The 14,366-nt window shown below is 44.9% G+C and overlaps 1 protein-coding gene across 1 annotated transcript in view; it reads left to right on the forward strand.

Moving 5' to 3' along the window:
* Window positions 1-4,785: 4,785 nt before the first annotated feature.
* Window positions 4,786-14,366, forward strand: part of VSIG2 (V-set and immunoglobulin domain containing 2) — a 36,067-nt gene continuing 26,486 nt past the window's right edge. The window contains exon 1 of the mRNA XM_089680921.1: window positions 4,786-4,872. Coding sequence (XP_089537047.1) covers window positions 4,827-4,872 — 46 coding nt within the window. The 5' untranslated portion in view covers window positions 4,786-4,826. The remainder of the gene's footprint in view (window positions 4,873-14,366) is intronic.

Raw genomic sequence — 14,366 nt, forward strand, 5'->3', positions numbered from 1 at the left:
TACCGTCTCCCCTCTTGGACTGAAATTGCTTACTCTGATTTCACTGCACACTGTGGGCCTCTCATAATGTGCATTAGAATTCGCAGTATAGAGCCCACCTCAATTCCTGACTGGAGGATGTCCAGCATCATCTAACACTTTCCTCCCCAGCCTGACTGTTCCTGGCCCTCCCCTTTTATTCATTGGATTTTCGTTTTTTCCAATCATGGAGGCTCTCTATTTATATTTAAACTATATTTATGATCTATATTATGTATTATCTATTATTATTATTAACTATATTATATATTATCTATATTTTAAATTATCTGTATTTAAATACAGTCTGCCTAGGAACGCCCTCCCTTCCAGTTTGCCAGCCACATTTGATATCTGCATAGCTCCTCCCAGGAGCAGGCCCACTGCTTAGGGTTCTGGAGAGCAATACTGAGGCAGGGTGCTGTGATGTTTTCAAGAATATATGTACAGCACCCTGCTGGCTCCTCCCTAGCAGCCATGATCTGCCTGCATTGCAGAAAGAAGAACAGAGATATCACTGGGTATAAAATTAGTAATGAGGGCTCATTCACACCAGAAGGCAGTGCAAGAAACCTACATTCTATGAGCGTGTCCTGTACAGCCTTCAAAGTGCACTGGGTGTGCAATCTGCTACAGGTATCAATATATTCCTAACAACAGCCCAAATGCAGATCGCAAACATAGTGCGTTTGCCTGTACTGGATTGCATGGTACCCGCAGTACCATGTGATCCTATGCAGCGTGTTTATGAAAAGTAGTGCATGCACTACTTTTGTTGTGATTCAGTGCAATTGTAGTGCTTTCAAATGATTGGGCTGGAAATTGCACTGCACTGAATCGCACAGGAGCGCGGCCTGCAGGATTCAGGTGTGAACCGATCCTGAAAATAGAAAGGTTTTATTAAAAAATGTTATTAGTATGGTAACAAGGGGGGAAGGAGGAACCAGGGAAAGCAAAACAAAAACAAGTATTACTAAACCCCGGACCCTGCATTCACTATATCTGGTCTCTTTGGACCCTGCATTCACTATATCTGGTCTCCCCGGACCCTGCATTCACTATATCTGGTCTCCCCAGACCCTGCATTCACTATATCTGGTCTCCCCAGACCCTGCATTCACTATATCTGGACTCCCCGGACCCTGCATTCACTATATCTGGTCTCCCCGGACCCTGCATTCACTATATCTGGTCTCCAGGGACCCTGAATTCACTATATCTGGTCTCCCCGGACCTTGCATTCACTATATCTGGTCCCCCCGGACCCTGCATTCACTAGATCTGGTCTCCCCGGACCCTGCATTCACTATATCTGGTCTCCCCAGACCCTGCATTCACTATATCTGGTCTCCCCGGACCCTGCATTCACTATATCTGGTCTCCCCGGTCCTTGCATTCACTATATCTGGTCCCCCCGGACCCTGCATTCACTAGATCTGGTCTCCCCGGACCCTGCATTCACTAGATCTGGTCTCCCCGGACCCTGCATTCACTATATCTGGTCCCCCCGGACCCTGCATTCACTAGATCTGGTCTCCCCGGACCCTGCATTCACTATATCTGGTCTCCCCGGACCCTGCATTCCCTATATCTGGTCTCCCCGGACCCTGCATTCACTATATCTGGTCTCCCCGGACCCTGCATTCACTATATCTGGTCCCCTGGACCCTGCATTCATTATATCTGGTCTCCCCTGACCCTGCATTCACTATATCTGGTCTCCCAGGACCCTGCATCAGGGGCCGACTGACCATTTGGAAACTCGGGCGCTGCCCGAGGGCCCGTGATCAGTAGGGAACCCCATGAGATGCCCCTGGTACCTTTTTCATAGGCCTTTGTGAGTTTGGGCAAGGACACAGGGGCCCCATGATCCCCTATTGCCCGGGGGCTCAGTAGAGGACCCCATGAGATGCCCCTGGTACCTTTTTCATAGGATTTTTTGGGTTTGGGCAAGGACACAGGGGCCCCATGATCCCCTATTGCCCAGGGGCCCCATGAGTTGTCAGTCCACCCCTGCCCTGCATTAACTATATCTGGTCTCCCCGGACCCTGCATTCACTAGATCTGGTCCCCCCGGACCCTTCATTCACTATATCTGGTCTCCCTGGACCCTGCATTCACTATATCTGGTCCCCCCGGACCCTGCATTCACTATATCTGGTCCCCCTGGACCCTGCATTCACTATATCTGGTCTCCCAGGACCCTGCATTCACTATATCTGGTCCCCCCGGACCCTGCATTCACTATATCTGGTCTCCCCAGACCCTGCATTCACTATATCTGGTCTCCCCAGACCCTGCATTCACTATATCTGGTCCCCCCGGACCCTGAATTCACTATATCTGGTCTCCCCGGACCCTGCATTCCCTATATCTGGTCCCCCCGGACCCTGCATTCACTATATCTGGTCTCCCCGGACCCTGCATTCACTATATATTCCCCTCCCCTCTGAAGCACGGGCACATCACTCCCATACTTAAAAAACCCTCCCTGGATCCCACCGACCTGAACAACCTTAGACCCATCTCCCTGCTGCCATTTACATCCAAACTCCTTGAGCGCTTAGTCTATAATCGCCTGAGTTCCCACATCACCGACAACAACCGCCTTGATCCCCTACACTCCACCGAAACTGCCTTACTCAAACTCTCCAACGACCTGCTAACCGTCAAAGCTAATAGCCACTACTCAGTGCTCCTACTCCTCGACCTCTCTGCGGCTTTCGACACAGTCGACCACCCCCTCCTCTTCAAAAAACTACACTCTCTTGGCCTCAGAGACTCCGCTCTCTCCTGGCTCTCTTCCTATCTATCGCAGTGCTCCTTCAGTGTTACCTATAACACTGCCACCTCGCCCTCTCTATTTGGGTCCCTTAAGGTTCTGTCCTCGGCTCCTTCTCTTCTCCATCTACACCTCCTCCCTTGGCCAACTGATACACTCTCACGGCTTCAACTACCATCTCTATGCCGATGACACTCAAATCTATCTCTCTACCCCTCGCCTCACCCCTTCAGTCTCTGCCCGAATCACTAGCCTACTGAACGACATATCAGACTGGATGTCACTCCACTTCCTCAAATTAAACCTTTCCAAAACCGAGCTCCTAGTTTCCCCCCCCCCCCCCCTTACGTCTCCATCAGTCCCACCCCGCAAGCCAGAGTACTAGGTGTCATTCTAGACTCCAATCTGTCCTTTCAGCCCCAGGTCCAATCGCTGACAAACTCATGTAGACTTCACCTCCGCAACATCTCCAAAATACATCCATTCCTAACCCCAGAAACTACTGAGCAACTCATCCAATCCCTTATTATATCACGCCTCGACTACTGTAACTCCCTCCTCACTGGCTTACCTCACCACAGGCTATCCCCGCTTCAGTCTATCTTGAATGCTGCGGCCAGACTCATCCACCTTACTAACCGGTCCGTATCCGCCACCCCTCTCTGCCAATCCCTCTCCCGATTGCCCAACGCATATAATTCAAAATGCTAACACTAACGTACAAAGCTGTCCATAATTCTGCCCCAAACTACATCACCAACCTGATATCCAAATACCACCCAAAACGCACTCTCCACTCCTCACAAGGCTTCCTACTCTCTAGTTCCCTGGTCTCCTCCTCCCATGCCCATCTCCAGGACTTCTCCAGGGCTTCCCCCATCCTCTGGAACTCCCTACCCCAATCCATCAGACTATCACCTACTCTTCTCTCCTTTAGGCGCACCCTGAAAACCCACCTCTTCAGGGAAGCCTACCCCGCCCTCAGCTAATTGCCGATCTCCTCCACTCTTCCTACCACTCCATCCCCCACAGCTATTTCCTCCTGTACCACTATCCCCTCCCTCCTAGATTGTAAGCTCCAAGGAGCAGGGCCCTCAATCCCCTCGTGTATTGAATTGTATTGTTACTGTACTGTCTTGTGTACTGTCTCCCATTATAATGTACAGCGCTGAGCAAACTGTTGGTGCTATATAAATCCTGTATAATAATAATAACAAGCATGCTTTGCTGCATATACAGACTGATTGTACTGTTGTGGGTTTAGGAACACTTTAACTTTAGCATTATGCCAAGCCTCCATTCACACTTGTGTGACCTCATGTGACTTTGGACACCTAAACTCGCATGACCAGTCACAATCCATTGTTTTCAATAGCACATGTTCAGAATCATGCGAATTAAAGTTGCCTAAACGTTGAAAAGGTTCCTGCATTACTTTGATACAACTTGAGTGCCAGAGAGTGTAAAGCCGCATCAAAGTCATATCAAATTCAAGTCAAAGTCACATCAAATTCACACTCCAAAGTCACACTGGACAGGTGTGAACACAGCCTAATGGTTGGAATGGTGCAACTTGCTACAAAGTTACAATGTTTCAGTCTGATCACTGGGGGAGAGGAGACTGAGGAAATGCTTCCTCCTGCCTGCAGCAGACTGATGACATCATCTCAGGCTAGGCAAAGTCACCACCTGGAGTTGATGGATGAATTTTTAATGGTAACAGGTGGAGCTTTTCTGAAAATTGATACCATGCTGTATTTTGTGACGTCAGGAATGTATTCATACAGACTTGTACATTTCCGAGAGATCCAATGTAATGGTCGGTCAGGAACTAATTGATCGCTCCCCATTCTGTCTGTCCGCTCACTAATACTAAATCGCCGCAGGACGCAGGTAAACAGCGCTCACCTCCCCAACGGCGGGCGATATCAGTGACTCACAGCTCTCTCCCTGCAGCACAATAGCCGGAGAGATAACAGGTTTCACACTCCGCCAGAGTCGGTCAGAGGACTCCACGTCCACCATAATGCTCCGCAAATACTTCATCCTCCTTCTAATCGCCTTTATTTCAGGTAAGACTCCAGCCTCTAAATCTACGATATACTAAACATGGAAGACCTGTAAAATCAATGTGTTACATATTACCTATGAAGGCAGCAGTATGGGGCGGATGGGGAAAAGGCAAATCGTATTACGAATATCTTCACACTGCCATTGCTCAGTAATCATCAGTGGAAAATCTGCGGTCTTGATCAAATCTTTGATATTTGAGAAGTGCAGAGAAGCTGCTCTAATGAAACATGGTGACTGTCCAACATGGCGTCCAGAGGAAATCTGATAATACCTGTGGAACTCTGATGGATGTGGTGGGAACACTTTAATTTGTGAACTGCTGCAGGTCCACCTGCTCTTTTGCTGATGTTATTTATTTATTTCAGGTACTTATATAGCGCCGTCCATTTACACAGCACTTTACATATATATTGTACATTCACATCAGTCCCTAACCCTCAAGGGGTGTACAATCTAAGGTCCCTAACTCACATTCATACATACACATACTAGGGACAATTTAGACAGGAGCCAATTAACCTACCAGCATATCTTTGGAGTGTGGGAGGAAACCCACGCAGGCACAGGGAGAACATGCAAGCTCCAGGCAGGTGGTGCTGTGGCTGGGATTTGAACCAACGACCGTAGTACTGCCAGGCGGAAGTGCTAACCATTTAGCCACTGTGCTGCCCATGTTGATTGAATGTCTGCAGATGTGTTTTGTGTAGTGATTGTACGGCAATGTGATGGGGATAATAATCAAACAATGCTGAGAAGGAATTACCCAATGGCACAATTTAGGCAACAGTGGAAGTAGAAACAAAGGAATCCTTTAATGTAGAACTCAGGCTCCATTCACACTCAGGGCTGCTGTTAGAAACCACGGGGCCCCATACATCCAGGGCCCCCCCCCTTAAAAAGTTTACTATGTCTCAGTTATGATTGAACACAGTGAGTGACCAGTACTGAGCACTCATTGTATACATTCATGAAAGATAGGGGCTGGTAAATGTGACATATTTTCCAGACCCTTCCCCCACTCTCCATCCTGAAGGATCCTATTGTGTGCTTGCAGCTGCCGGTGGGGGCCTGGGCAGCAGGGGGAAATAGTGCACAGGGAGGATGGGTGTGGCAGGGGGGCAATTACTGGAACCGATCCCCTGTATGGCTCTCTCTGCAGCAGCTGAGTTTTAATTTATTGTGGGGAAAACAGATTGGTTGGCCAGTAAATCTTGGTTTCACCAGACAGGAAGTGAGGGGAAATCTCCAACAGGGATACAGACAGAAATATAGAAATGACGGGGTACTATCCTTCCCCTACACTACTAAAGGAAAACATTTTTATTTCTGTCTGTGTTACCATTGGACAGTTCCCCTCCGATCCTGGCCGCTAAAACGTTGTCAGCAGGACAGGAAGTGAGGATAAATCTCTTGGAGCCTTGGACAGCAGTAAACACCCAACAAGGCTTCTCCACTCCATCCAAAATTAGAAAACAAATGTGGGTCGGCATCAGGGGCGGACTGATAACTCATGGGGCCCCCGGGCAATACGGGATCATGGGGCCCCTGTGTCCTTCCCCAAACTCAAAAAAGCCTATGAAAAAGGTACCAGCGGCATCTCATGGGGCCCCCTACTGACCCAGGGCCCTCGGGCAGTGCCCGAGTTTCCAAATGGTCAGTCTGCCCCTGGTTGGCATTCACTATAAAGCATAACTCCAGCCATGAATGTTCTGCTTCCAATAGTGTTTATTAGGTTTTTTTGTTTTATTTTTATTGCTTTTAATATTATAAATACAAAAGTTTACCACACAATAAGTCCATACAATTTTCATAAACAATATTTTCATAACATCCCAGTCCCCCCCTCCCTCTCCTATCTTCCAGCCCCCCCCCCCCTCCTTTTGGTCACTTCTTATTTTAAATCTCTTTCTTCCTATTCCTCTATTTTAATTCCTGAGATCTTTTTTTTATCATTCCACTTTCCTTCTCTATCTGTCACTAACTAGGATTGAGTATATCCTCAATGTTTAAAAAAAACGTCCAACTTTCCCAGATTTTCTTACATTTTTCAACTTTATCTTCTCCAATATAATACAATTCCTCCGTCCTGTATATATATTCCACTCTATTTATCCAGTCTTTAATTTTTGGCATTTCCTGAAGCTGCCAAAATTTCGGAATCAACTCTTTTGCTGCATTTATAAAGTGAAATGTCATTGTGTTCTTATATTGCGTCACCATAAGATCTGTATTATGAAATAGGCAAACCCAGGGATCCTTCAATACACTAACCCCCTTTATCTCCTGTATTTGTTGTATGATTCCCTGCCAAAATTGCTGTATTTTGGGGCACTCCCACCATATATGTGCCATAGTTATTATATTATTATTATTATTATACAGGATTTATATAACGCCAACAGTTTGCGCAGCGCTTTACAAAATGAAGGTAGACATTACAATACAATTTGGTACAAGAGGAAACAGAGGGCCCGGCTCGTTAGAGCTTACAATCTAGGAGGAAGGGTTGAGTGATACAAAAGGTAATAGCTGTGGGGGATGAGCTGATGCAGGAAATAAATGGTGGTTTACTAGTTAGAAGCAGGATAGGCTTCTTTAAAGAGAAAGGTTTTCAGGGATCGTCTAAAGGTGGATAGATTAGGAGACAGCCAGACAGATTGGGGTAGGGAGTTTCATAGGATGGGAGAAGCTCAAGAGAAGTCCTGGAGGCGAGCATGGGAGGAGGTCACATGGGAACTAGAGAGCAGAAGGTCTTGGGAGGATTGAAGAGAGCAGTTTGGTTGATATTTTGAGACCAGGTTGGTGATGTAGCTGGGGGGCAGAGTTGTGGATGGCTTTGTAAGTTGTTGTTAGTATTTTAAATTTTATTAATTGGGCGCGTGGAAGCCAGTGGAGGGATTGGCAGAGAGGGGTGGCAGACACTGAATGGTTGGTAAGGTGGATGAGCCTGGCAGCAGTATTCATGATGGACTGGAGGGGGGATAGCCTATGTAAAGGTAACCCTTCTTCCCGCACCCCCTCCAACACAAAGGTGAATTCCCTGATCGTTGATTGTGTGCCACACTAGGTGTAAATCAGTAAACATTTGTAATTCCTTTCTACTGTATTCATATCCACTTGTTCCTTTCATTTTGTTCCTAATTCCTTTTCCTATTTTACCAAGAACGGTGGAGAAGTAGATTCAAATATACCAGTTAGTATCATATATGCGAGAGGTAACATGTTTTTGCATCCTATCTGTACTAAAAAATTATTCAAATGGATCCATGTCCTCCACCGTTCTTAGTGGCTGCGGGAGTGCTGTAACAAAATGTCTTCATTTGTGAGAACGCCATTCATCTAACCTTGAAAATATTTCCTTCTTATTTGTTAGCTCTCTAAAAGTACACAATTCCCCTTTATCGGTGATATCTTTTAAACGTGCATTTCTATCTTTTATCCATTTACCTGTGATATCCTCTTTCCCTGAGGGGAAGAATTCTGTTCCCCCCAATGGGATTAATAGTGAATTATACTCCCACCCCCTTTGTTTATGTATTCTATCCCATATCCTAAAAACATTTCATGTTAAGGTGTTTTTATTTCCAGAAAGATTCCTAAACTGTTGTGGCAGCCAAATAATCTTATCTAACTGTGACTCACTCAGTGTATTTTCTATCCTTACCCAACTTTTTCCCCGTGAATTATACTTCCAATCTACCATTCGTGAAATCAACACCGCAAAATAATATCTCCTAAAATCCACCACATTTAGACCCCCATTCATTCTGTCTTTACACAGTACCTCATAATTAACTCTTGGTCTTTTATTTGCCCAGATATATTTGAGCATCATCCTTTTTATTGTCTCAAAAAAAGACCACGGCAAATATATTGGGAGCATTTGAAATTTATACAGGACCTTTGGGACTATCAACATTTTTAACAAATTTATACGACCAGTCTAAGAGAGCGATCCAAAAGATATTTTCCTCAGATCATTTTTCAATTCGTTTATCATAGGATTATAATTTTTCTGATATATGTTCTGTAAGGAGAGGGTTAATTTTACACCTAAATAACTCAATTCCTCTTCTTTCCAAACAAAGGGAAAGACTTTCTGCAATATCTGTTTATCTGTCTTTGGAACGTTAATAATTAATATCTCTGATTTTGAGGGATTCATTTTCAAATTTGATAGTTCTCCATAGTGTCTTAACATTTTCATTAGGTTGGGTAGGGTTTCTCTGGGATTTTCTATATAAAATAACATGTCATCTGCATAAGCCGCTACCTTATGTTCTATGTCACCTATCAAGATTCCCTTTACATCTATATTATTTAACTAATAGCGGTTCCAAAGATATAATAAAAAGTAAGGGAGAAAGTGGGCATCCTTGTCTAGTTCCATTATACATTTTGAAGGGCTGTGACAGAACACAGGACACGTTAACTTTAGCTATATAACGTTTTAATCCATTGTGTCATCCCAGCATCTCCTTCAGTGTCTCCCAGGGTAGCACCGCCGCCCCCACACAAGGGGTACCCCCCCACTCGATGTCCGGTGTCTCCAGAGACCCAGGGGAATTCGGGGACTTAAAGTGTTACTAAACCGACAACAGTAAAATCAGTCTGTATATGCAGTAAAGCATGCTTGTTATATTCACTGTGGAACCTAAGGGGTTAATCCTCTGCATTGTGTAAAAAGGCTGTTTCATCCTGACTTCTCTGATCCTTCTCTTGTTCAAATGACCACCTGATACAAACCGAATCCATAGCCCCATGCACATGCTCAGTTTGTTGTGTATTGCTAGAGTTTTGTTTTTTTTTTCTTGGGAGAGTGCATGTGATCAGCACAGGGCCAATCAACACGGTCCAGACAGAGGTCTATGATATTCTGCAAGTGTCACTTGCCCTCAGTTCACATCTGTGTAGGTGGTGCCGCTGTGGGACCCGCACAAATGCCTGCAGCCGTACCACCCACACAGAGAAATGCAGGACAAGTGGGCAGGTATCAATAATTCTAATTACACGGCACCCGCACTGGAAGTCGCAACCGTACTGGGAACCTTGGTTTCCATGCAGGGACTTCTTCCCTGCATGTCCCAGGGCACATGAGTCCATTCAATTAAATGTGCTCTTGTTCCTGTGCAAATTGTGGCCCATACAACCGCACAGATGTGAACCAGGGCTTAGCGAATACAATGAATCCATGTATTGTTTCACTGTATTTATTATATCATGCATGCGTAGATCATAATATCTGAATATGATATCACTTAAAGTGTTGCTAAACCCCGGACCCTGCATTCACTATATCCGGTCTCCCCGGACCCTGCATTCACTATATCCGATCTCCCCAGACACTGCATTCACTATATCCGGTCTCCCCGGACCCTGCATTCACTATATCCGATCTCCCCAGACACTGCATTCACTATATCCGATCTCCCCGGACCCTGCATTCACTATATCCGGTCTCCCCGGACTCTGCATTCACTATATCTGGTCTCCCAGGACCCTGCATTCACTATATCTGGTCTCCCCGGACCCTGCATTCACTATATCTGGTCTCCCCGGACCCTGCATTCACTATATCCGGTCTCCTCGGACACTGCATTCACTATATCCGGTCTCCCCGGACCCTGCATTCACTATATCCGGTCTCCCCGGACCCTGCATTCACTCTATCCGGTCTCCCTGGACACTGCATTCACTATATCCACTCTCCCCGGACTCTGCATTCACTATATCCGGTCTCCCCACACCCTGCATTCACTATATCTGGTCTCCCAGGACTCTACATTCACTATGTCTGGTCTCCCAGGACCCTGCATTCACTATATCCGGTCTCCCCACACCCTGCATTCACTATATCTGATCTCCCCGGACCCTGCATTCACTATATCTGGTCTCCCCGGACCCTGCATTCACTATATCTGGTCTCCCCACACCCTGCATTCACTATATCTGGTCTCCCAGGACCCTGCATTCACTATATCTGGTCTCCCAGGACCCTGCATTCACTATATCTGGTCTTCCACAGTACACAGAACATGGAAATGCATTTTTTTTTAGTAAATATAAACTGCTAAATACCTTTTCTCATCAGCAGTATAGAGCAGTCTTGTGTCTCCCTGGACCATGCATTCACTATATCTGATCTCCCCGGACCCTGCATTCACTATATCCGGTCTCCCTGGACACTGCATTCACTATATCCACTCTCCCCGGACTCTGCATTCACTATATCCGGTCTCCCCACACCCTGCATTCACTATATCTGGTCTCCCAGGACTCTACATTCACTATGTCTGGTCTCCCAGGACCCTGCATTCACTATATCCGGTCTCCCCACACCCTGCATTCACTATATCTGATCTCCCCGGACCCTGCATTCACTATATCTGGTCTCCCCGGACCCTGCATTCACTATATCTGGTCTCCCCACACCCTGCATTCACTATGTCTGGTCTCCCAGGACCCTGCATTCACTATATCTGGTCTCCCAGGACCCTGCATTCACTATATCTGGTCTTCCACAGTACACAGAACATGGAAATGCATTTTTTTTTAGTAAATATAAACTGCTAAATACCTTTTCTCATCAGCAGTATAGAGCAGTCTTGTGACGTCTATCAGTGTCCAGCAAAGCACTGGTTAAAGCTTGTAGGAGAAGTTTTCATTCTCCCCTGATTGTCCTATGAGGCTGCCTAACCCCTGACCCTCTGTCTGGACAGTGCTGATTGGCCGTGTGCTGATCATATGCACCCTCCCAAATTAAAAAACAAAAAAAAAAAAACTATCTAGCAATACACACTCAGGCTTCATTCACACTAAGCTTGAGTGTTTTTCAGGCATTTTTTCAAGCATTCTTTTTAGGTGTCTTTGAGCTTTTCTTTGAGCAGATTTGCAGATACTATAGGTGTTTTTCATTTAGGCTTTTTTTGCTATAGCCAATAGAAGTAGCTGCTGTTTAAGCTGAAGACACCTAAAAGAACACGTGAAAAAAACACTCATTCCCACTGTTCAGGCATTTCCCGGTCTATGGGAACAAAAAGGCTTAGATCTGCCTGAAAAGCAGCGCAAGTACTTTTTTGAGCAACAGGTGACAGAATGCTTAAGTGTGAACAGGGGCCATTGGAAATAATGGGAATTTACTTGGTGAGAGTTTCTGAGTGTCGAGCTTCGAGCTAAAAAATGCTCAAGAGTGAATGGGGTCTAAACTGAGCATGTGCAGAGTGACTGCTAGAGCTCTGTGCTATCAGCAGATGGATTGGGGACAGTAGAAGAAGGGGAGGATCAGAGTAGACAGGATCAAACAGCCTTTTTACACAATGCAGTGGATTAGACCCTTTAGGTTCCACAGTGAGTATAACAAGCATGCTTTACTGCATATACAGACTGATTTTACTGTTGTGGGTTTAGTAACATTTAAAAAAAAACTCTCCTAAAAAGTCACTTTTAAGGCACAACAAGAGAGCAGAGATTAAATATGTAATGAGCATATATTGCTGAACCCATGTACATAGATTAATAAGATTCATTTTGGGTTGTCACCAGGACAGGATTCAACTTCTTTGGGGACCCCCAGGTCACCAGAACTAGTGTCCCCATTGGAAGATTTCCCCTCTATTACTTTCCTGGGGGAAACCCAAGCTTTCTTTTACTTTACTGGTAAATAGGACAAATATGGAGGCACAGACAACAATAAAAACTGACGGGGGATGTAATCTATCTGCACGCTATACAAAAATTTTGTTTTTAAAGTTTTGCCTTCAGTTCTAAGTAATGCAGTTGTCAGGGAACATCCAGGTTCATAGTGGCGGAGTTGCTGTGGTCCATAGAGATGTACAGGTAGAGCTGAAGTGGCTGGAGAGATGATGGAATTCGCCTCCCAATGGAGTCTTTTTATATCTCGCTGCTCTCTCCGGAGACGGCAGAATTTTGTGTTCCTTCTTAGCTGAGCCGATTTTTAGATTTTGGAACAGAATATTTTATGATCTGCCGGAAATGGCTATTAAATAATGTATTTCGGGAAAGCTTATTTCGGTAACACTTAATTCTACATTATCTTTGTGAATATTCTTCAATCCCCGTTAGAAGTTTAAACTGGAAAACAGCAGAGAAAAGTGAAGAAAGTAATTTAATGAGAATCCGTCATTACTGGGCTTGTGTAAGCATTTTTTTATGGATTCTTTAAAGACAAAGTCCAGGCAAATGGATAAAATAAAAAAAACCTATAAAGTAAATATAAACTGCTAAATAACTTTTCTCATCAGCAGTTAGAGCAGTCTTGTGACTTCTATCAGTGTCCAACTGAGCACACGTTAAAGCATGTAGGAGTTTTCATTCTGCTCTAGGAGGATGCATAACCCCTGACCCTCTGTCTGGACAGTGCCGATTGGCCCTGTGCTGATCACATGCACTCTCCCAAGAGAAAAAAAACAAAACCTCTCTAGCAGTACACACCGAACTGAGCATGTGCAGAGTTGGCCCTGTGCTGATCACATGCACCCTCCCAAGAAAAAAAAAAACCTCTCCAGCAATACGCACCAAACTGAGCATGTGCAGAATGACTCCACATGATATGTCTTATCAGTAGATAAGTGGAGGACACTGGAATAAGGGGAGAATCAGAGAAGACAGGATCAAACAGCGTTTTTACACAATGTAGATGATTAAACCATTAGGTTCCACAGTGAGTATAACAAGCATGCTATACAGACTGATTTTACTGTTGTGGGTTTAGTAGCACTTTAAGTAACACTTCCAGGTCTTGTCCCTCTCCCAGCCAGTGATTGGATAGTAAAAGGTGAAGCAGCAGACTGATGAGTTGATGATTAGTGGTGTCACCCTTTAGCTGTACAGTGTGAAATACATGATTGGCTGAGTGAAGATGACAAATATTTTGGCAGGGTAGCAGTTCACTTTAAATGATTGCCTGCATTAGGCTGCATTCACACTATCTGCATGCCTGACCATGTCCATCGTGACGAAACGTATAGGGTGGAGTTTGTGACGTCACCACGCATCTTGCAACCAGGAAGTGGTCAGTGTGATTCTCGGGACTGGAGTTTTATATTGATAAGCGATCTGTTTTTAACATTGTGAGTGGTTAGTATTTTTTAAATAACTTATTTCATACGGATTTACGCTATGTGGCTTTTCTGACTCTCTTCATGTCACGGTGAAGTATCCTTTACATTCAGATGAGGTGCTTTTGAAACCATAAGTGGGGAACTGGAAGTGGTTTATGTTTTCCAAAAAGTATACCCATACACAAGCGCATGTGACTCCTTTTATCAATATAGAGTCCACTAGCTCCGGTAAGAATCTTTTTACACTTAAGGTGGCGGTACACTTAAAGCGGAGCTCCACCTGTTTTTTAAAGTTATCCCCATCACAATGCCTACCCACAGTCCATGAATAAATGGTTAATATAATCTTTTATTATTATTATTTGAAAGTACCTTTTTTTCTTAATTTCCATGGCACAGGTTCCCAGCTACCT

This window comes from Staurois parvus, unplaced genomic scaffold (assembly GCF_062004578.1).
Source record: "Staurois parvus isolate SC_StPar_1 unplaced genomic scaffold, SC_StPar_1.0 ptg000253l, whole genome shotgun sequence".
NCBI classification, from domain to species: domain Eukaryota; kingdom Metazoa; phylum Chordata; class Amphibia; order Anura; family Ranidae; genus Staurois; species Staurois parvus.